The sequence below is a fragment of the Lycorma delicatula genome, chromosome 2 (assembly GCF_047948215.1).
Source record: "Lycorma delicatula isolate Av1 chromosome 2, ASM4794821v1, whole genome shotgun sequence".
Taxonomy (NCBI): Eukaryota; Metazoa; Arthropoda; class Insecta; order Hemiptera; family Fulgoridae; genus Lycorma; species Lycorma delicatula.
The window spans coordinates 206242857-206265956 of record NC_134456.1 but is presented as its reverse complement, the minus strand read 5'-3'; the positions used below and the strand labels follow the sequence as shown (position 1 = coordinate 206265956).

The following is a 23100-nucleotide window of genomic DNA, read 5'->3' as shown; positions in this document are numbered from 1 at the left end:
TAATAATAATAAATTACAGTTTACAAACTACAGCTCTTATCAAAGAATTACAATTGTGAATCTCATCAAATAAGATGAAGTTCGTGAGTAATTATCCAGTTGTTTCAAAAATGTTGAATTAACAAATATTATTGAAGAAAGATAGGGATTTAAGCTCTTGGGCTGTACTGTGTCATTGACAGTATTTTGTTACAGATCTTGAGACAGCAAAGTAAATTGGATGGGATTGTAGTTAAATTTCTAAGCTTGAATTAAAAAAAAAATTATAGAAATTAGAACCATGTAAAATCTTGAGTTAAGGGAGACAGAGGTCCTCAACATAGGAGGATACATATATGCCTTTGAAGATTATAAGTTATAAGCATTTATTGTTTTGTATTACGCTTTTTTAACTATTTTCTTACTGGTTACTCAGTAACAATGATGTTTTTAGCTTCCTGATTATTTGATTTATTGAAAACATATATTTTTGGATTTTTTAGCGGCAAACTTTGATAAAGTGAGTGATTCAGTTACTTGAATGACTATGATGATCTTATCTAGTTTTCATTAATGACTTGCTGTCATCATTTAACTTGCATTATAATGATTAATTTCAACTAAATGATCAGCACGCAATGAGTATATTATCTCCAGTCAAGTAAGATAGAAGCTCAAAATTCTAAGATATTTCTGAGTTATTCTAAGAATAAATCAGCTCATATTTTAATTACAAGTAGCTAATAATATGTAAGCTGTACATGACAAAACAGTTCAGATCCTCTTCAATTAAATATGTTTATTAATGTACATATGTTTCTTAGAGAAGAAGAACTCTCCATGAAATTATATTTATATACAGAGGGTATTACGAAGTTCTCCTGGGACTTTCATAACCTATTCTCCTCGTGAAAATAATGGAAAAGTTCATATAAACATTTGTCTTAAAATGCTTAGTTTATGAGTTACAGCTACCATATTAGCATATTCCTCTGTTGTAAATAAGTACGGCATTACTTCAATGGCAAACTGATCATGTTTAAACTAAAATTCACAGAAAACCTTCACTAACGACAGCACAGTTCGCAGTATTCAACATACTTTATGTTTAGTAGGGGGCATGAAATCTGAAACTTACACATTAAACTTATCATTTCACTTACACGTTTTGTGTAGAATAAAATTTTTTACAAGTTTTGTTTAAAAGTTTTATGTCTTTATTACCCATTTAACAAAGGCATTGTATGTCAAATATAAAAAAACAGGGTCTTTTTACTCCAATTTATTAGTTTTCCTATTACATTTCTCAAAGAATACTGTAGATATGGTTCTGGGACCTATTTTATCTAAAATTTCAGGTTAAAAACCATAAGAAATCACTACTCTTCCCCTTAATTAATGTCCTAAAAACTTCAGTACAACAATTTCACTGGGGTAGCTGAAATCCGAGCGAAATCTTTCACTAGCTGTAACACGCAAATGAAGCATTTTAGGACATATGTTTACATGAACATTTTCCATCATTATTTTCATGAGGAGAATTGGTTATGAAAGTTCTGGGAGAACTTCGTGATATGCTTTGTATAAGAACAATCTACTTACACAATGAGGTTGATTTGTCCGAATTTGTGCTTTATATTAGAAATAAAAGGCATGTCTTATTTAAATACCTGTTAAAAAGTGGACCAGCATTGTTGGCAAGATGCACTGAACAACTTAGTAAATACTTTGATTATCATGATGTTCATGAAAAGTAGACATTTTATTTTTACCTTTAAGAAGAAGATTGTGGAAATTCTAGGTGACTGTGACATTAATAGATAATTATTTATCTTAATTGAATGGTTACATTGAATGATAGGGATGTTTTCTGTTTTATCAATTTTTTAATCCTTCTGTTTTATATTTATATTTTATTAATTATGAAACAAATAAAATAATAAGATGGTAAGTTAAATTTAATGGTTAGCTTTATGTACATAAGAGTTTCATTGAAATTTTATATATTTGTCAATATAATTATTTGTTCTATTTTTATTAATGTTCATTCCCCTCAGCTGTGGAATATTCCCAGACAGGAAAACTGGATACTCTGAAGTGCAATACTGCTCTATGTACTTCTTTCATATTTTAGAATAGATTTTATTTACATTCTTGTTAGATAGATACATATCTTCAAGAAGGTAGGGATGGCTAAAAGGGCAGATGTGGAAGCCTTAAAAAAATTATTATTAAATTAATTTCAATGTAATTATTAACACAGTTAATTTTATTATAATTATTTTGCAGAAAAAACAAAAATTGTAAGAACACTTTGTCAAAGAAATGCTTTTGTGCATTTTATATCTTCATTCTTATCCATATTTTAAAAATTAGCTGTATATTTTAAAGGTATCAAAATTGTCTCCCCTGGTCATAACTATTGTTGAAACGACCTGTCTTTTTTTTACTTTTATGTATTTCTGTTACAGAATAGTACCGCCAATTTAATGAACTTTTATTCACATATTGATTCTGAACATTCATTGGTGTGTATTATAAAATGTGACAAGTTTACAATTAGACTGTGATTGTGACTGTGGTGACTGACTTTGGAGTTTGTGACTGTGGTGACTCTGACTGTGGTGACTGTAACTGTGGTGACTTTGAGTGTGCTGACTGTGATGGTAGGGACTGTGCTTTGGTGACTGTTACTGTGGTGACTATGACTGTGACTGCGGTGACTGGGAATGTGACTGTAACTGTAACTGTGACTGTGACTGTGGTGACTGCGACTGTGACTTTGACAGTGGTAACTGTGACTGTGGTGACTGTGACTGTGACTGAGGTGACTGTGATTGTAGTAATTGTGACTGTGGTGACTGTGACTGGGGTGACTGTGACTGTGGTGATTGTGGCTGTGACTGTAGTGACTGTGACTGACTGTGACTGTGGGGACTTTAACTGTGGTGGCTGTGACTGTGGTGTCTGTGATTGTGGTGACTGTAACTGTGGTGATGGTGACTGTGACTTTTATAGTGGGCACTGTGTCTGTGGTGACTGTGACTGTGACTCTGGTGACTGTGACTGTGACTCTGGTGTATGTGACTGTGACTCTGGTGTATGTGACTGTGGTGACTGTGACTGTGGTGATTGTGGCTGTGACTGTGACTGTGGGGACTTTAACTGTGGTGGCTGTGACTGTGGTGTCTGTGATTTTGGTGACTGTAACTGTGGTGATGGTGACTGTGACTTTTATAGTGGGTACTGTGTCTGTGGTGACTGTAAAGGTGACTCTGGTGACTGTGACTGTGACTCTGGTGTATGTGACTGTGGTGACTGTGACTGTGACTTTGACAGTGGTGACTGTGACTGTGACTTTGACAGTGGTAACTGTGACTGTGGTGACTGTGACTGTGACTGAGGTGACTGTGATTGTAGTAATTGTGACTGTGGTGACTGTGACTGGGGTGACTGTGACTGTGGTGATTGTGGCTGTGACTGTAGTGACTGTGACTGACTGTGACTGTGGGGACTTTAACTGTGGTGGCTGTGACTGTGGTGTCTGTGATTGTGGTGACTGTAACTGTGGTGATGGTGACTGTGACTTTTATAGTGGGCACTGTGTCTGTGGTGACTGTGACTGTGACTCTGGTGACTGTGACTGTGACTCTGGTGTATGTGACTGTGACTCTGGTGTATGTGACTGTGGTGACTGTGACTGTGACTGTGACTGTGGGGACTTTAACTGTGGTGGCTGTGACTGTGGTGTCTGTGATTTTGGTGACTGTAACTGTGGTGATGGTGACTGTGACTTTTATAGTGGGTACTGTGTCTGTGGTGACTGTAAAGGTGACTCTGGTGACTGTGACTGTGACTCTGGTGTATGTGACTGTGGTGACTGTGACTGTGACTTTGACAGTGGTGACTGTGACTGTAGTAACTATGATTGTGGTGACAGTGACTGTGGTGACTTTGACAGTGGTGACTGTGGCTGTGGTGACTGTGATTGTAGTGATTGTGACTGTAGTGACTGTGACTGGGGTGACTTTGGTGAATGTGACTGTGATTGTGGTGACTTTGACTGTGTCTGTGGTGACTGACTGTGGCTGTGACTGTGATGACTGTGACTGTGACTGTGACTGAATTAGAATTAGAGAATATAGATTTAAATAATTTGTCAATGTTCAGGAAAAATAATATTGTCACAGGTGGTACATCAATTTGAACCATAATATTAAATTGTATATTGATTGTAATTATTGTATTGTATATTGTATGTTAAAATATTTAAGAGGAAAACATCTGTGTCTAATAATCAACCCCAGGATGCTTTATTTGTGGAAGGAGAATTTATGTTATAGTAAAATCATGACCCATTGCATTCCATATGCCATGTGTGTTGCTTATCACTAAAATATTAAGAAATTCACCATGTGATGGACTTCAATGCTGTTGCACCCTTTGTTAATTGTGACAATAATTAGTCTATGTATGGAACTCTTTGTTGTACATTTTTGGCAAAAAAAAATAGCTCTTTCTTTAACTTACTTGGGTGACCATCGGTGGCAGCTCACGTATATGCACTGTGGAACTGCAACACCCCCTTTTCCACTTGATATTATCAATAACATTTAATATAATGAGTTTTTCTTTAATTCTTTCTTTATACTTGTACAATAAATAATCCTTAAGCTTATTGTCAGTAGCCATCCCCCAGTTTATGAAAAAGATAAAAAATATCTTTGTATGAAATTGTGTGCTTCACAGTTCCAGCGGCGTGGTGCTTGGCTGTTGAGTGCATCCGCACATAAGAAGTTGCTCACGAGGGAGAGAGAGTACTGTCGCTACCGCAGTGCCGACCCTGGCGTGCTGGTGAAAGTATTTTTTTCTTTACTTGGCGTGTGCATAGAACGTTCCTTGTTCGTTCTCTTTTCTAGGTAATTCGGTGAAAGTAATATAAAAGTGGTTTAATTGTTTTTTTCAGTAGCGGTTAGAAGATGGCGGAAAACAAAGGCCGTATTCTTGAATGTGATACAGTGTAGAATTAGATTATTATCCTGCTTCCAGCTACTTTATTTGATTCGTTTCTTTTCGGTTCTTTCATTTCATAGAAAACTTTAACCATGGTCTTGAAAAAGCCCAGAAAAAATTTTCTGGAGCAGCACCCCCACTAATTTTAGCTACCACTGGCGATCATCCCCTTACACAGATTTGCTGAGTTGAGGGATAAGAAGCCTAGAAGCCTTATTTGGCACTTCCAAACAAAAAAAGAATGAAACATGTGTTTCTAAGTGACATCTGAGAGTACAGCCCATTTTATTCACATACATTTTTCAGCATGAATACATTGTGTTAACGTAATCACATAGGAAAGAATGTATATAATGAAACTAGAGAAAAAGAAAAGTAAAATTTTACAAGATTTTTAATTTATTAAAAAAATATATATATTAGGTTTATATATTGTTGTGTTCGCGGCTCGATAAGGATATTCAAAGATTGACAACTGAGAATGTTTATATAATTATAATTTATTGGTTTAAAAACATAAGTAAAACTAGACAAATCAATAATAAGGACAATAGTAATAATAATAGTATGATAATCATAAAAAAAGTATAGGAAATCACAGCCAACCACAATAATGATCAAAATAATAATAATAACAGACAATAAAAAGAAATCACTAGAATAATGGCAACAGTAAACAATAATGATATTAAATGTCAATAACAAGCAAATAATTATAAATAATGTCAATAATAATAATAATAAACAGGAATTACATACACAACAGAATTTAAAGTAATCATCAGGATTTATTCGCAGGTAGACAAATAACGAAACCAGAGTTCAGTCCCATTGACAAAAGACAGTATGATCGCTAGCTTAACACTTTTATCCATTAGTCTTGTATTAACAATAATAGTACAATTGATTTCACTCAAATACCTATGCTGTTTACAAATAAAACTATCGTAACAGTTTATGAATGAAATTTAGTACATTATCTTTTTCACTTATAGTCTTACAGTATCTCACCGAACTACTACTTGCGAGGTTACCTTAGTTGAATCGAACGATTCAACTCGAAATTTAGCTGAACTCAAAATTCGCTCCTTCACAGACCTCCTCGCAGAATACTCTCGCGGACTGACATCGCAGAACTCCATCACAGAATCTCTTCTCGCTGAACTGATTTCTAACTCGTCTCTCCCGGAATATTTATATTCCTAGCCTCTTTACCTGTCTGACCGGACCCAACTCGATGCGTGAGAACGATCGATCAGGCCATTTCATTTCAATGCATTCCTAACCTTGGTCCGGTAACTTCTTATGGAACGAGCATCTGTTTAGAGTGTCAGTGGATAATACTATAAAAGACGATTGTTAAACGGACCTGTTACCTTTACTAGTTTCTTTTAGCTCTTTTTTGGATTCCTCCCATTATTATATTTTCTATTACTTTCTTCTTAGTTGGCAGGAATCCATTACTCGGTCTGTTATGTTATATCGGTCTTGTTACACTATATATATACAAATACAAGAGCACTGGTAAATGTTTACAATACGACAAAGTGTATCATTGTAGATGGTCACAAGTTAGAGCATATTTCATATTAGATAGGTCCCCAACCTGCACTGAATCAGTGTCACCTGCTTTTTAATTGTTAGTGAAAAGAATGCATCATGGTCATGATGTATTCTTCTTTATGGTCAAAAAATGAATATCGGGCAGTTCTGCACATGGGTTAAATTTTCATTAGTGTTTAGAGGAATGACTCCTATGCTTGGAAAGGATTGACCTCATCATACAACAATATTTGATTGGTATTGAAAGTTTGAAAGAGGAAACTTTCACCTTGAGGACGCCCCAAGTTCAGGTCAATCCTGTTGGTCTGTTACTGAGGGAACTATTACTGCAGTATGAAAAATGCTTGAGACAGACAGACATGTGACCTACCACCAAATAGAGATATGCTTGTGCATTAATGCACCAGCAGTTTGTGCTATTTTATTTTATCACCTTCAAGTTAGAAAGCTTTGTATTCTTTGGGTGCCCCATAATTTGACTGACAATCAGATGGCATGTTGTATTGGTGCCATGAAATGCTAAAAATGTGAAACCTCCCTATGTGAACAGAATTGTTACAGGTATCAAAATTTGGCAGTACTATTATGATGTCCCCATCCCCACGGCTCTGAACAAAGTGTGGATGTTCCAGGATGAGAAGACCCTGGCTGTTCAAAAATCCAGATCAGTGAAGAAGAGAATGGCTATATTTTTTAATGTGAGAGGAGTTTAGAGCAAATTATGCTGAAAACTCAGAAAACAGTTACAGGGAAATGGTATACCAAGGAATGCCTACCCAAAATCAAGGGTGAACTCATGGTTTCTGCACCATGATAACGCTCCAGTGCACTGCTCCAAAGTTTGCTCTGAGTATTTAGCCAGCACTGGAATAAAACTGTTAAAGAACCCTTCCTACTGTTCTGACCTCGCTCCATGTGACTTCACACTGATCGCCCAAGTGAAGAACAGACTGAAAGTGAGGCATTTTATTTGTGATGACCTCCAATGAGTGTCATTGCTAGCTTGGGACAATGAGTGCGCCCAGATCTCCAACAAAACATAGCAGGGTTTCTTTGAAGATTGGTTTCAAAGGATTGGGTAGGAAATGGTGGAAGGATGATGGTGGAAATTATTTTGAAAAATTATAAAAAATAAAGTTGTACTACAAAGGTTTCCTAGTAGCCTTTGTGTATTAAAATAAGTATTTTAATAAAGCCTTTATGCAATGGATGACAGAACTGGTCAGAAAAATTAATTCCCAATTTAATCAGTTTATACAGTATTTCCTTCTTTGTGGAAAATTAAAAGTGAAAAAAACAATTGAACTGAAACTATGATGTGAGGCCTACAGCAAAATGGTTGAGTGTTGCAAAGTTTGTGGTTTTTCAATCCTAAATAAAAGATTAGATTCACTTTTTTTTCTCTTAACTTTGTTAATAAGAAAACTAAGAGGCTCATTTAGAAAATAAGTAAAAAGTACATCAGTCATGTAGTGGATCTGGAATAGATGTTACATACAACTATAGTTCAGGAACCAAGTGATACTAAAATCACAAATCATGTAAGTTTTATGTTATTAATATTTATTTATTAATGGTTTTTAGTAATAACCTAATTAAGGAAGCAACTAATAAATTTTTTGAAAACCATATAAATATTGTTTTTAATTTAATGTTAAAACATTAAATTACCTAGTAAAATATAACAAAATATGCAATACTTAAAAAGCAAAGGTATAAAATAACATTCATAACCAAAAATAATTTTAAAACTCAAATAACATATAGTCAAACATGATCCATATATTCAACCCCCCCCCCCCCCCCCCAGGCCAATAAGATGAGGATGATATGTATAGTATGAAGTCTTGTTCAAACTCAGGCAAATCATTCCTGAGATTGTGTAGTTAACTGAACCCCAACCACCAAAATACACTACATCCACTGTCTAGTATTCAAACAACTTTTACTAGGAATTGAACCTTTGACTTCGAAAATCAGTTCTTAAACAACTGATTTGTGATGCCGAGTTAACCACTAGACCAGCCCAGTAGGCTCTACTGTAACTTTTGACAGAAATATGATTAATTTACGTAATGTTGCCAACATGTTTATAATAATAAATAGAAAAGAAGAGATGAATTCATGTGAAAAATATTTTATAATTTAAATAAGTAACTTATAAAAGAGATAATAAGTGTTCACGTATGAGAAAAAATTTTATATGTGAAAATTTATAATCACATTAGCTCAACTAAAAAAATTCTTTAGGTATAATTAAAATAATTTAGTATATTATTTAAACAATGTAATATTATGCTCTACCATTTGCTATCATTAAATCAGAATTTAAATAATCTTTGCAGTAATTTTGGTTTTGTAACACATTACATGATGTCAACTTACATACTACATCATTGCTGTAAATTAAGGAAAGTTATAAAGTTGTACCTGAATGTTGATCACCTGCTTGCACAGTTATCTGAATTTATGTCTCTTTTAATCAGCACTAGAATAAGATGTGTATAAATTGCTAAAAACATAAAAAATCGTATAGAATATATTGCTATTAACATATGACAAATATTTTCTGATTTTTTATTTATAGTTTTTTATTATTCTGAACCTACATGTGATTATCCTAAAATCATTTTCAACAAAATTCCACATTGCACATGCTAACCTGCATTTTTTTGTTTTTATCCAGTTCTCTTTATGGGTAAGGATTAAGAAAATATTCAGTAATGAAATGCTTTGTCACCTAAAATTAGAAAATTAATGCTTTTTAGCTACAACAAAGTTTATGACTTTGTCTTATTACTACAACCTCTATTAAATACTATTCCATTTTTCTGACATCAACATATAAAAACTTAAAATTAGGAGTGACTAATGAATGCTATAAAAATATTTATACTGTATTTGTAATAAGTTCTTCCTGAAGGAGGTGGTGTTATAATGTAGAAACATATAATCCATTACTCCTCCACAATTGAGTTGCTATTTTTTCTTAATCTGTACTACTTTTTTCTGTTTAGCTTCCAGGATCACCATAAGCAATTACATCAGAGGATGACGTGTATGAATGTAAATGAAGTGTAGTCTTGTACAGTCTCAGATCAACCATTCCTGAGATGTGTGGTTAACTGAAACCCAACCACCAAAGAATACCAGTATCCAGGATCTAGTATTCAAATCTGTATAAAAGTAACTGCCTTACTAGGATTTGAACCTTAGAACTCTGAACTTCAAAATCAGATGATTTGTGATTATGAGTTCACCATTAGACCAACCCGGTAGGTTCTTAATCTGTACTACTTTCTTTCTACAGTTCTTTAATACTACTTACTATTCTACATTCAAGTAAGAAATGTGTGTACTGTTTTAAGTAAATAATTAAAAGGAAATGAGCCAACACAATCTTTTTTAGAATCTCTATGCCCACACATAGAAAAGATAAGAAAAAGAAATCTGGATGCCCGTACTCAGTTCATTCTTGAATGTATTAATGACAAATTCACTAGGAATAAATACATTTGATGTGACTGATATAAATATAGCCAAGATGATAGGAAAATAGAACACAGATTTATTTGATTTTTGGTACAACTTTCTGAGCTCAAAATCTCTGAGTTTGTGTATGTTTTTAGTACATCTATTACATTCAACCTACAATAGCCAGCTGTTTTCAATGCACAAGTCTTCATAGTGCACTCATATTATGAATTGGCAGGAAATATCTTAAACTGAAAAATTGTAATGTACATCTCTTGATTGATTTTAAGGCTTGGTTTTAAACTCACAGAATATACCAGTTCAGAAAGCCATCTCCTTGGATCTAATGAGAGAAAAGATTTTATACCCATTATGCTAAATACACAGAGAGCTTAAAACAATGTGTATTATTTGAATTTTAGTCTTATTTTATATTTTTAACTTTTAAAATAGTTTAGTTTAGTTTCAGAATGGAGAACATGCATGTTTGGAAGTAGTATGAAAACTTATTTAATATCTTGCAAAATATTTTGTTTATGTGTTTAGCACAATTTTATTACACTTCCTTTAAACAAGGTTTCTCTTATTTTTTTAAAATTTGTACAAGATTAAAATTTATTACTTATTGCATCATTACCATAACAATGTGACTCACTTGCAAATCAGAGTGGTTACTCTGATTTCCAGTTCTTTGAATGATCTACTGGCATAGACTTCATATATTTTAAAATATTGCATTAACTATATATTTCTTTCTTTTTCTGTTTAACCTCTGGGAATTACCATTCAGGTAATACTTCAGAGAATGATAAGTATGAATGTATGAGTGTAAACAAAGTGTAGTATTGTACAGTCTCAGTTTGACCATTCCTGAAGTGGGTGGTTAATTGAAACCCATCCACCAAAGAACACTGGTATTCACGATCTAGTACACAAATGCATATAAAAGTAACTGTCTTTACTAGGACTTAAACGAATTTTTGACTTCCAAATTAGCTGATTTGGGAAGACGCATTCACAACTAGACCAACCCGGTGGATTGCATTAACTATACTAGCCTATTAGGTAAAAAAAAAAAAAAAAAATCAGGGGGAATCTCCTTTCATCAAACTGATTAAATTGTGTTGAAACTATACTTAATAAATTTTATAGCTACCTGACGAGTTGCTTTGCATAACAAGTGTTTATATACAATTAGTACTATTTGTGTACCAATGATATAAATTTGAATTTACTTTTCCTGTGAGTCTACAGCTGCTTTTGAGTAATTAATGATGAACAACACAATCTCATTAAGGAATAACTACAGTCTGGTTGGTTTGATCTATATGCCACAGTGCCTTGTTGATGTGGCTTTTTTTTAACCTTGATCTTGCTATTCTAATAAGTTGTGACCTTTGGCCTCTCCCCTAGAGGAGGAAAATCAAACTTCAAGTGTTGGTTCTACAGAACCAACTCTCTACGAACATTAGATTCTTTATCTGGTAGGCTGAACTTCTTTAAAATACTGTGGAAAATTTTCCATGTTTGGAAATTGCCTTGGTCACTGCAACACTTACAAACTTAGAAGCTCACCATTACTTCATATCCTGATTTAATTCATATGAGTATATAGATGTTCTTCCATGATTTCCTAATGAGCTGCATCCTTTTTTTAGAATTAGGGGATGTAATGGAAATTGGACTGGCTTCAACATTTATAATATATTTGCCTAATCACGAATGAAAGATGAATACCTCTAGCCCCCTGGCTCTTCTCAGTATGCGGATGGGAACTCATAACTTTACCAACAAATTAGGGAGACCATTTCCTAATACAATGGTTATTTTCTTCAGAGTACTTTAAATGAAGATATTCATATAATCAAACTCAGTAACTTTTAAATAAGGCCTACATTTTGACCTACCCTAGATGTCCCTAATGTGATTGCATAGGATACTATACTTTCAGAGATTTTGTTTGTATTAACCTAAGACAGTCACAGTTGAAAAATTCTTCTGAACTTATATATTACTATGGCAGGGTTCACCATTGCCTACTTGACAAGAAATTTCTGAAGAACAATTAATCAAGCAGAATACCAAGGTACTTATGAACTTTTCGAGTTTAATGTGGCTTTTTTTATTTAATGTAGAGATTCCAATTAAACACTTTACCTTGATGTGCAATTAGAAGCATATATTACACATCAAAGTTTGGTAAGCTCAGTTGATGTGTAGGATGGAGATGGATTGCTGGATCAGTGACTAGCTTACTCCTACTTGCAATGTCCTGCTACCAGGTACTATCCCTCCCATTGTGCTAGCACTACTATAACCCCCCCCCTTCCCCGGTAGAACTATTGATCCATCAGTTGTTATTGTCCACTGGCCATCTTATAATGCCAACCTTCCAAGATGCCCAGTACCGCTGTGTGCTCTATTCTTTTAACTATATATGCTGGTTATATAGATGTAATGTACATAACATTTATATTGCAGCTTAGGTAGTTATTTTCTCAAGAAACAAATCCCCATAAAATCAAATAACATTTCAGTTCCTAAGCAAAAACCCCATTAACACAAGTAAGAAATTCCTCTTCAAGGCACTGCTTAATTATATGCCCTGCTCTAATAATTACTGAGCAGTTGTTAAAATAGTTCATCACAACAATTTGCTAAGCTTTGGGAATCTTCCAGTGAAAAAGATTTGATATATATATTGCTTTCCATTTCTGACAATTCACTAGAATTACAGTCTTTAATCTCTTTCACAAAATTAGTAAATCTGAAAAATATTTCATAGATTTTTACTGAAACTTTCCTCAATTAAGTTATTTTAGTATAATTTATTTGCGAAGAACTGATATGAGGTTGATTGGCTTATAACTGCTGACCTTATATGATTCCTTCTGTTATTTTGGAGCACTTTTATTGTAATACCACATAATTTATTACAATACAGAAAAATAAACTATGGTTGAGACCCATCTTGAACAGTATGCTAAGTGGTTCTTTAATGGCTATCCGCAGTGCATACATTATATCTAGATCTAGTTATTCATTTTCTATTGCCCTCTTGAAAACCAGATCTTTAATTTCTTCAGGATCCATAAACAGGAAGGAATACTGTAGTGGAGGATTCACCCCCCTGAAGCATCTGGAAACAAATCATCCAGAAAACACAATATAAGTTATTATTAATTTTGATCCCGCTGTTACTAGAAAATATATTGTTATTGTATACTAAAATACCAGAGGAAATACACAGTACATAACTTTTATCCAGGAAACCAATGGCAAGTTAAGGGTATAACTGACCAATGGAATCCAAAATTTTAGAGCCGTTTAATTTTATTACAAGTGCATCCCCCTGATGCCCTATTGAATGCATTACTATTCTTGCCTTATGGTAAGAATTATGGTGACATGGGGCTAGTTGGAGTAAAGCTGGAGCTCTCCACTCTGGTATCAGAGTTGTACAGATATCATTCAAAATCAGTCTTGCAGTTTTGTGGACAAATTGATGGTTGGGAAGGGATCATGAAATCATAGGGAAAACGGCAAATGATTTAAGAGAATAAAATATTGTCAAATTTATACTTGTTGACTCTCTTTGTTGTTGACTTACAATTACAAAACTTGATTTAAGCATTTCATTGCAACTGCTTAAAGGTAATTAAGCAAGTGGAAAAATTTTATATATGCTTAATATGTTTCAGGAGACTGAAAGATGTATCCAAATAAATGTTTACTTATCCACAAAAATTAATCAAATTTTCCTATTAAATTTAAAATTTCTATAATAAACAGAAGTCAGATACTATACTAACAGTGATGGAGAAACATTTCAGAATAATAATGGGAACCAATAATATTTAATATCCTTTTAGAATTTTAAATTTTGGAAAAGTTTCTGTCATAAGAACAAAATTTTATTTAAGGGAAGGAGATAGATATTTCTTTGATTGGTTTAAAATCAAGTGTTTTCTACCTTAAGATTTTATTGGAATACAGTGGACCATCTGAGCAGGAAGATTGGATTGTTTTTAAGTTAATTATTGAGTGAGATTGCCTAAAAAATTTCTGCAATGTTTTTTTAACAATTATTTTAATTTTATTCACACAGATGGAAGTAATCTTTTTCCAGTATTTTATACGTAATTTTTAGTTATTAAGCGTTCAAGTCCTAGTGAAGGCAGTTATTTATATACGGATTTGAATACTAGATCATGGATACTGGTGTTCATTGGTTGTTGGGTTTACAATTAACCATATATCTCAGGAATGGTCGAACTGAGACTGTACAAGACTAGACTTCATTTACACTCATACATATCACCCTCATTCATTCTCTGAAGTAATACTGGAACGGTAACTCCCGGAGACTAAACAGGAAAAAGAAAGTTATTAATAATCATTATTATTTTTGTTTTATTTACATTACGGGTTTTTGGGTTTTTTAATATAATTTCTCAATATCTATTGATGATTGATAATCGAAATTTCCATCTTTTTTTAATTAAATTTTTTCAATAATTAGTTTTTTATCATTTTTTTGCTGAATTTAATATACAAGATTAACATAAATTATTCAGCGTCTTTTTAGGAGTTAATAAAAAATGAACAAAGCAATGTAGTTCATGTTGATTTTTTCAAACATCCCACCTTGAATCATCACGCTGACACAATGTAAGGGATAATCAGTTGAGCAATTCATTACTGTGCAGGAGAAAGCAATGTGTACTATATTTTAATGAAAGAGTTTTTGTTATTACTGTTTGTAGACTTTTTCATTTAGAGTATGGCCTTGATACTCTTAATAAAAAACTCTATTAAAGGATGGTATCAGCAGTTTAAGGATACAGGAAATGTAATAAACAAAAAAAGGTGCTGACAGACTTCCCATCTCCATGGAAGTTGTGGATCTAATAAAAGAAACTTTTCAGAGAAGCCCAGGTAAATCAATTCGTCATGCGAGTTTAGAACTGGATGTACTGCAATCAACAATTGTGAAGATTCTACAGAATACCTGAAACTTCATGCATACAAAATTCAGTTGATGATAATGTTAAACCACACGTTAAAATTTTACTGTAACCATTCTTAATAAAATGAACGAAGTTAATGGGTTTTTTTACAAAAAGTAATTTTCTCTGACGAAGCCATCTTCCATACCTCTGGTCACATTAATCATCATAGTTGTTGGATTTGAGGTAGCAAGAATCCTTGTGCCATTTGACAACAATGTGATAGCTCGAAAATTAACATTTGGTGTATGTTGCTGCTTATGAAGTGATCGGACCATTCTTCTTCTTCAAGCCAACGGTTACTAGCACTAGTTATCTAGAATGTTACAGGAATATGCTGTACTACAATTTGAACACTGTCAACCCATTGTTTACTTCCAAGATGGTGTAACAACACACTGGGGTTTATATGTTAGGGACTACTTACCTGAACAATTTCCTCAAGGTTGGATTGGCCATGATGGACCAATTCCCTGTCCACTTCAATTTCTTTCTTTGGGGGTTTGTCAAAGACAGGATGTATGCAACAAAGGTTGTCAACATCAATGAAATAAAAAGAAGAATCAAAGGTGTAATTAATAGAATAACTCCAGATCTTCTTTGTAAGGTGTGTTGCAAAATTGAATATCATCTAGATATTTTACATGACACAAAACCATTTGGAATTTGTTTTAAAGTTAATAAATGTTCTAAACAAACCAGTTTGAAATGTACTGTTCAACAATAAAATGTAAAAATACATTGCTTTGTAATTTTTTTATTAAAATCTAAAATGTGCTAAATAATTTATGATCACCTGTATATTAAGTCAGAAGTTAAAGCTGCAAATTTTTCCCACATAAAAATAATTACAATTACATTCAGTTTTGTTTATCTACCATAAATCAAACTGAATACATCTATTTGATTTTTAATTGAATACTTTTTAGTGTAGATATTAATATATCAGCATATAAATATTAATTTATATGCTGATATGTATTTCTTAAGATCATAAATGTTGCAAATTTTGCTTCATGATAATTACTTCATTTGAATATTAGTATGTAATGAGTTTCTTTTGTTTGTTGTTTATATTTTTAATTTTGTTCATGTATTTATTTATTATTACATTAGTCCAATTTTTTATTACAACTTTCTGTATGTCATATTTTCCTTTCAAAGAGTGTATATATTTTTATTTCTCATTAAGACTGGGTGGTCAGGTGGAAAACGTTTCAGGAATGATCGGGCTGGATCTCTTGGACCCAAGAAATAAAACATATATTTCAATATCATTTCATGTTGAAAAGGTTTTAAGTATTTTTAAGAAATCTAAAAACTACCCTACTTTTTTTAGTAATTAAATGTAAGAATTCTGAAAAAATTATTTAAAAAATGAACACCCCCTATTCTAATGGTTTTTTAAGTGCATATTTACAAACATAACAGTAAGATTTAATTTGACATAGATTAGAAAAGAAATGCATTAAGTAAATTCTTTACTTTTCAAAGCAGTCTCCATATACCATTTCCATGAGCGTATCTTTTTTTTTTTTAAAAATGCTTGGTTTTATATACCATGTATGGTGAATACACCATACTTAGCATCAACAATGTCAACACCACCTTTAGTTATTTTTAATACATTATATTACACTTGGCTTTTTCATATCACCACTTTCAGGATGAATATCATTATCATCATGCTTTGATGTGAAAAGTAACACTCATTTGTTACATTTAGGTACAAATGAAACTAATGTGAGATCTTCCTGAAAAGCAAACATGCTAGAATATTGCTATTTGATTTTTTTTTTGTTAGACATTCTGGTGGAATTTGAGGTTTATTTTTCTTCCCCACAAAAGTGAGATTGTTGTCATCTTTCAACATCTTAGTAATATTTTAGGAATTAAACCAATTATAGTCAGATTTTGTCCAGAGCCTTCTACAGAATCTGTAAGCTGCAAAATGTCATTGGTTTTATTATTGACTTTGAAGGGTCCATTGGCTGAACACCTGCATATATTTCCAGATGTTTCACACAATAGGTCTTAGAAAAGCTAAAATGTAAACCTTTAACCCATATTTCGCAGGCTTATTTGGGATTTACTGAATCTGGATCATCCTCTGTAACAGACCAGCATTTTGTCTAGTTACATTTTCTGAAGGAATGAAATATTTATTACAATTTGAGATAAAGATATCAAGAAAGCTCTAAAAACTGCAAGATTATCTGTAGCTTTTCTTTCCTCTCTGATTCTTATGTTATCAAATCTGACACAAAGGGTCGAAAATCTAAATCTGTAAAGACATAATTTCTCCAAAAATGTCTACCCAGTCCCATCAATATTCCAAAACGCTTTAATGTCCATTTTACACCTTCGCAGCATAAAGGCTTACTTTGGTAAGCTTTTATTTCATTGTTCTACCATATTTTGATCACTGAGGTAATTTTGTTTTATGAAGTCAATAAAAATATGTGTAGATTCAACTGCTAGGTCAATCAAGGGTTAATTGAAAAATGTTTCCAACAATTCTAGTGGTGTGTTTACATGTCTCACATGTGGCGTGTTTTATTATATGTCTCACGCTGCCAGGTAAAACAAGGAGACTGTGTTGGGCCACCTAGTTCTGGCATTTTACAGGAAAACCTCTTTTCCTTATTTACTTTTTTATCTTTGCCCAAATAGAAGCATGATGACTTTATACCTCAACGTGCATCGGGTGCACTAGCCAAAGCAGGTATGGGAACACTAGAAACAGAAGGCATTTCCAGTTCTACAGTTTCTGTTTCTCACAGTTCACATTCACTATTACTATCATGGTCAACAAATAGTTTGAAGTCCGATTCAGTATCAGAATCATCAACTTTATCTAAACTGTCATACAAAATTCTGCCAATCCTGCCATTTTATTTTCAAAGTTTATCAAAACATCAATAAAGTTTAATTAATCACAGTACATTACATTACTGGCTAAAATTACATATACAATATTAAAACACTATATTTGATTCTGTATACTATAACATATTTTCAATTATATTTTTTTTGCATCATTTCAGAGTTGAGAGCTAAGTATAACAGAAATCAGATTACAATAGTTAAATTTATCTATTCAAAGTGAAAGTATCCTTTTATTTAAATGTTTCTCCCGAATAAGTAAAAAGGGCAGGATAAAATAAAAATAAAATTTACAATTAGCGACTTACAAATTCATTTAATGCCTTCTATAAGTATGATTCTTAGTAGATGTTATAGATTTTTATAAAAACATTACCTTTTAAGAAAAACAAATTATAAATGATAAAAAACAAATCCAAATAATTTATTTTGACACAAACCATTGATCAATTATTAATAAAACTGATATTACAATAAAATAAATTAACTATCTTAACTAAAATAAAACAATAAATTATAGAGGAATGTTAAAAAAAAAACAAAACAAAAAATCTATTAATATAATTTTATAATATTTCCATTATTACTTGGTTCTTAAAAATATATTTTATCTAAATATTAAATTACACAAGAAATTACTTAAATATAAAACTAACATTGTAAATTTCCTAATCTATTAAATAACTTTTTGTTGATTCATAATTATCAACTAAATTTTTTTCCATTAGAGTAAACTGATAAATTATCAAAGAAACTATTAAATCGAACAACGTATCACTTCATTTTTAACTTCAGTATTCATTTTTTCATTGCTGACTTTTTCAGATTACAAACAGTTTTTTAGCACTGATGATGTTTCTATCTCGTTTAAATGTTAAGCTTCATTGTACGGATGAATTTAACTTGGAATCTTTATCAAAGTTGTAGGTAAACATTTAAAATGTAATATTTTTTAAAAAAATTCTATTAAATATTAACTATTGTAATAATGATCTAAAACAGAAAAGTAATATTTAATAAAAAAAATCCTTCACCACTGTAGTATGCAAATGGATTGTAGTATTAACAGGGCAGTGGTAAAAAGCCATGATCTTGTTAAGCAATTTTCTTTTTGTTGCAACAGATTATTAACAATTCTCATTAATCTGTGGCCGTAAGTAGTATAATATCACGTGTATTTGATGATTTTGAGACAGCTGACACTTCAAATGTAGATATCAACCCTACATTTAAGTAAACTAAGGTAAAACTTTTACAAAAATAAATTAAATGAGGCAACTATCTTGTGGTTGTTAGGGTGCAAACCTTGCCTACTGCTATCCAACTGTCTAAAAATTCCAATATTTTAACTACCATTTCCAAGAATAGATGAGAAAAATTCCAAAACTTAGGAAAATGAAACTTCTGGTTACTCCACTACTAGAATATATTAGGGCAAAATTCACTCTAAAAAATTGATTTATTTCATCCTCCAAACACTTCCAATCTTACCCTAGCAGACCTTGTTTGGTTTCCAATGTTATAAAATCCCCAATGAAAGGAAATTTTGTAAAATTACAAGATATATATATATATATAAGAAAACTTATTTCGGGACTGTTTGGAGAAGTGAATTATATATTAATTTTGAAGTGATTATACAGTAAATCATAATTTCACATATAAAAAGGAAAATAAATATACAATATACAAAGGAATATATAAATAATTTATAAAGCTTGGGTGTTGATTCTGAAATCAGTCAATGTACTGAAAATTCACTCATCAAAAAATAGATTATGCTGTTTTATAATATAACAAGACCTCTGTTAATAAAGTGCTTTTTTAATAATTTGTTTATGAATTCGGGATTTCAGATTTATGTACTCAATAAACATTATTACATAATTATTCTCTATTAAATATTGAGTCAGAATCAAGGCCAAAACAAGGTTCAGAATTCCAGATTAAATAATAAATGCTGTGAATAAAACTGCAGTTGAAAATACACTTCTAATGATACAAGGGACTCAGTTTTTAAATACCATTCACATAATTTTCAATTACAAAATGAATAAATTTAGTCTTTATATGTTGTAGTACATAGATCACAATGTAAATTTAAGACATAAAATGTAAATTTGTTAGAAAAAATTGGCAAGTAAGAGGAGAGTTGAATAATTTTTTTCCATTACCAATATCCTTCATTTAGTATTAAATTAGTATTTTTAAATACTAATATATTAAAAATTTAAAATATATATATATATATATATATTTCTTCCCTTAAAAATTGTTTGGATGTAAGCAAGTTGGATTTACCAGCTAGCTTAACCACTTATTTGGCTTTTTGTTTAGCCCAAGGTAGGAGACTGTCCTTGGATAGTTCCCTCACCATTGAACCCCATAAAGAACTGTCTATCCATCAACTACTTGAAGGTGTCACAAACCATAGATTGAGTTATAATGGCTGATAGAATCCCATCCTATTTGAGGAAAAATATGAAGGAAAAGAAAGGACAGGATAAAGTAATGGGATTATCACCCCAAAATGAAATAACCACTAATCAAAGTACTACCAGTATGACAATCAATCATAATCAAATCTCCAACATCACAATCCATGCACATAATAGTATGAGATAAATATCTTAATGCTATGAAATGCTTTTGAAAGGTTTCTTTTTTTTGTTCAAACTGATACAAACACAGCATTGCCTTGTATTAAAAAAATAAACTTATTTAATCAACTATTTAATATATATTAAAAATTATAAAAATTCCTATAATTAAAAAAATAAATAAAAAGTAAAATATAACTAAATTATGTTTTACAGCAACAATAAAAATTAATTTCAAAACAAATGCCTAGAAAATGTAATGTCATACTTTTACCTAAACTAAATTTAATAAAGTAAGACTTTACAACTTATCTACCTTAATTATACCATAAGAAAAACTACATATACGCTTATATCAATTGGCATACAATTAGTTTGTACGATGTATAATATACTAAATGTTGTAGTAAAATAACTTGATACCATACAAAACAATACTTTGACAAATGATATAATGGAGAACTATTTTCATTTTATGTACTTATGTTTATAAACAACATTCATGGAATATCCCAATAAAAAAAAAAAACAAAGCTAAATAAAAATATATTTTACTTTGGAGGTAACTTAAGTCTTCAATAGTAGTAATAATAATAATAGTATGGCATTAATAGATAAAAGAAATAGACTTATTATCTAGAATTTGAAGCAATTTTATTATGAAAATAGCTTCTAGTACCAAGCCATACAACAAGGGATACAATCCCTGAACAAAATAACCCAGCAATAAGCCGCAATTTCCATTGATGTCGAGAACTCTTCAATATTGAAACCACTCTCACTACTTGTTCTCTTGTATCATCTAAACTTCCAGAGTTTTCTATAACAAAATGTGCTTGTTCACATTTTGTATTTAAAGACATTTGAGCACTTATTCGTTTTTTTGCACGGGATTCACTCATATTCATGCGCTCCATTAACCGTTGTAACTGCAAATCTTCCTCGCTAAAAGAAAGAAAATTTATGTTATTTCACTTAATATTAAGCACTTAGAAATTAAATAATATAAGAGTGTCGGTTTTGCAGGAGTGACTAATACATTATTACATTTGATTATTTGTTTAATTTTAATGTTATTCTAAGTTGAATTTTCTTATTCGTGTTTTAGTTTTTATTGCATGTTAACAAAATATACCAAAAAATAAATAAAATTTAAAGTACTAAAGGCCAATAAATAAAACAGGATGGGGCTAGCTGATAATGGAGTGGGTGAGGTAAATTAAGTCTTGATGGAGTATTAGAGGAAGTATAAAGAAGACAGTCTACGGAGTGACTATTTCATGGACTGAGTTCATGCAACATGAGTTGCATGTCAACTGCAATAACATGAGAGATGATAAAGAAGGAAAGTTTAATTTTTTTTAACATAATGCAATATGGTGCATCTATAAAGAAAATAAAAGATGTTTATATTACTTCCACCAGTATAAAAAGGATGCCATTTTACATTAAAAAAAATTGGACTGAAAGTGTAAGTGTTCATTGTAAGAACCTTTTTCATAAGAAAAAAATGAAATCTTCCCGAATAATAGAATCTTTATATCAAACAATTTTATATTTTGTTGAATACCTACCTATTTCAGTAATTTAAAAAAATATATATTTTATAAAATATTATGCAACTGCAGGTTGTTTTAATTCCGTGCCCAGAACTGATGCATTTTGTAAATTAATAGAAAGTATTCAAAAACAAATACAAAGAATATATATAAATATTACTAAGTAAAACATAATCAGACGTTATGAATACCTAAACAAAAAACTTGCACACGTACAAACTGCATTAAAACTCATGCAAACTGAAGCAAAATAAATTTCTAACAATATTATTCAATGGACAAATTTAATACAGATTGCACATAACAATCATTAAATTCAACAGAAAAGGAGCTAACAATAAAAACATTAACTTATAAGCAAGACACACAAGTACACTACCATAATGGCTGAATAGTAAACTATTTTGTATTTCAAAAAGATAAGACTAAAGTAAAATAACATGCATTGTAATAAAAACTTAGTCATTTTCAATTTACTTTTTATCAGAACATATACAGTAATTAAATTAATGGTTTAGATAACATACCAAGTGACTACTATTATTTTATATATATAGTCTAACATGTGTCCTGTCTCAAAAAGCAATGGTAAATCCATAATGACAAACTGGTGACCTAAAAACAAAAAACAGATAGCTCAGATAAACTAAATAATATATTAATTCTGAGGGAATCACTTTTAATTTATTATCCAGAAGATAAAATCTAAGAAGACTATTTCCTGTAAAAGTCGTTTTTAAAAATTTTTATTTATCTTAATTCTTGTCCGTGAAATCTTTTGCTGAAATGCACCACCATTTAAATAAAACAAAAACTTTCTGTATGAGATAGGAGGAGGGAGAGGGAGAGAGAGAGAGAGAGAGAGAGAGAGAAGGGTAGGACTCATCAATGTCCATCTCTGCGAGACGAAAATTGTTGTCATTGTAGTGACTGGTGTTTCATGTCTGGTCACCATTACAGTTATGGCAACAAAGATACATAACTATTTAACAGTTTTAACTATGGAGTGAAGCCCCA

General features: G+C 31.5%; 3 protein-coding genes across 7 annotated transcripts in view; 2 read left to right on the top strand and 1 right to left on the bottom strand.

Moving 5' to 3' along the window:
- LOC142319614 (ATP-binding cassette sub-family G member 4-like) overlaps positions 1–19869 on the top strand; it is a 25808-nt gene extending 5939 nt beyond the window's left edge. For 2 of the 3 annotated variants that reach the window (XR_012755218.1, XM_075357095.1), the window contains exons 3-5: positions 4729–4898; positions 9573–9830; positions 19781–19869. Coding sequence is in view for 2 of the 3 variants with exons in the window: in XM_075357095.1 (XP_075213210.1) it covers positions 4729–4756 (28 nt within the window). In the remaining variant the exon portion in view is untranslated. The remainder of the gene's footprint in view (positions 1–4728; positions 4899–9572; positions 9831–19780) is intronic. The other variant, XM_075357094.1, reaches the window with a different exon arrangement.
- The window catches only part of Dpck (Dephospho-CoA kinase), a 10896-nt gene continuing 6016 nt past the window's right edge, over positions 18221–23100 (bottom strand). The window contains exons 3-4 of the mRNA XM_075357093.1: positions 22611–22698; positions 18221–21469 (exon numbers count right to left, since the gene is read on the bottom strand). Of these exons, the coding sequence (XP_075213208.1) occupies positions 21157–21469; positions 22611–22698 (401 nt within the window). The 3' untranslated portion in view covers positions 18221–21156. The remainder of the gene's footprint in view (positions 21470–22610; positions 22699–23100) is intronic.
- Positions 18694–23100, top strand: part of LOC142319611 (uncharacterized) — a 27654-nt gene continuing 23247 nt past the window's right edge. The window contains exon 1 of one of the 3 annotated variants that reach the window (XM_075357092.1): positions 18694–18851. In XM_075357092.1, coding sequence (XP_075213207.1) covers positions 18796–18851 — 56 coding nt within the window. In that variant the 5' untranslated portion in view covers positions 18694–18795. The remainder of the gene's footprint in view (positions 18852–23100) is intronic. The other 2 variants (XM_075357091.1, XM_075357090.1) reach the window with 2 other exon arrangements.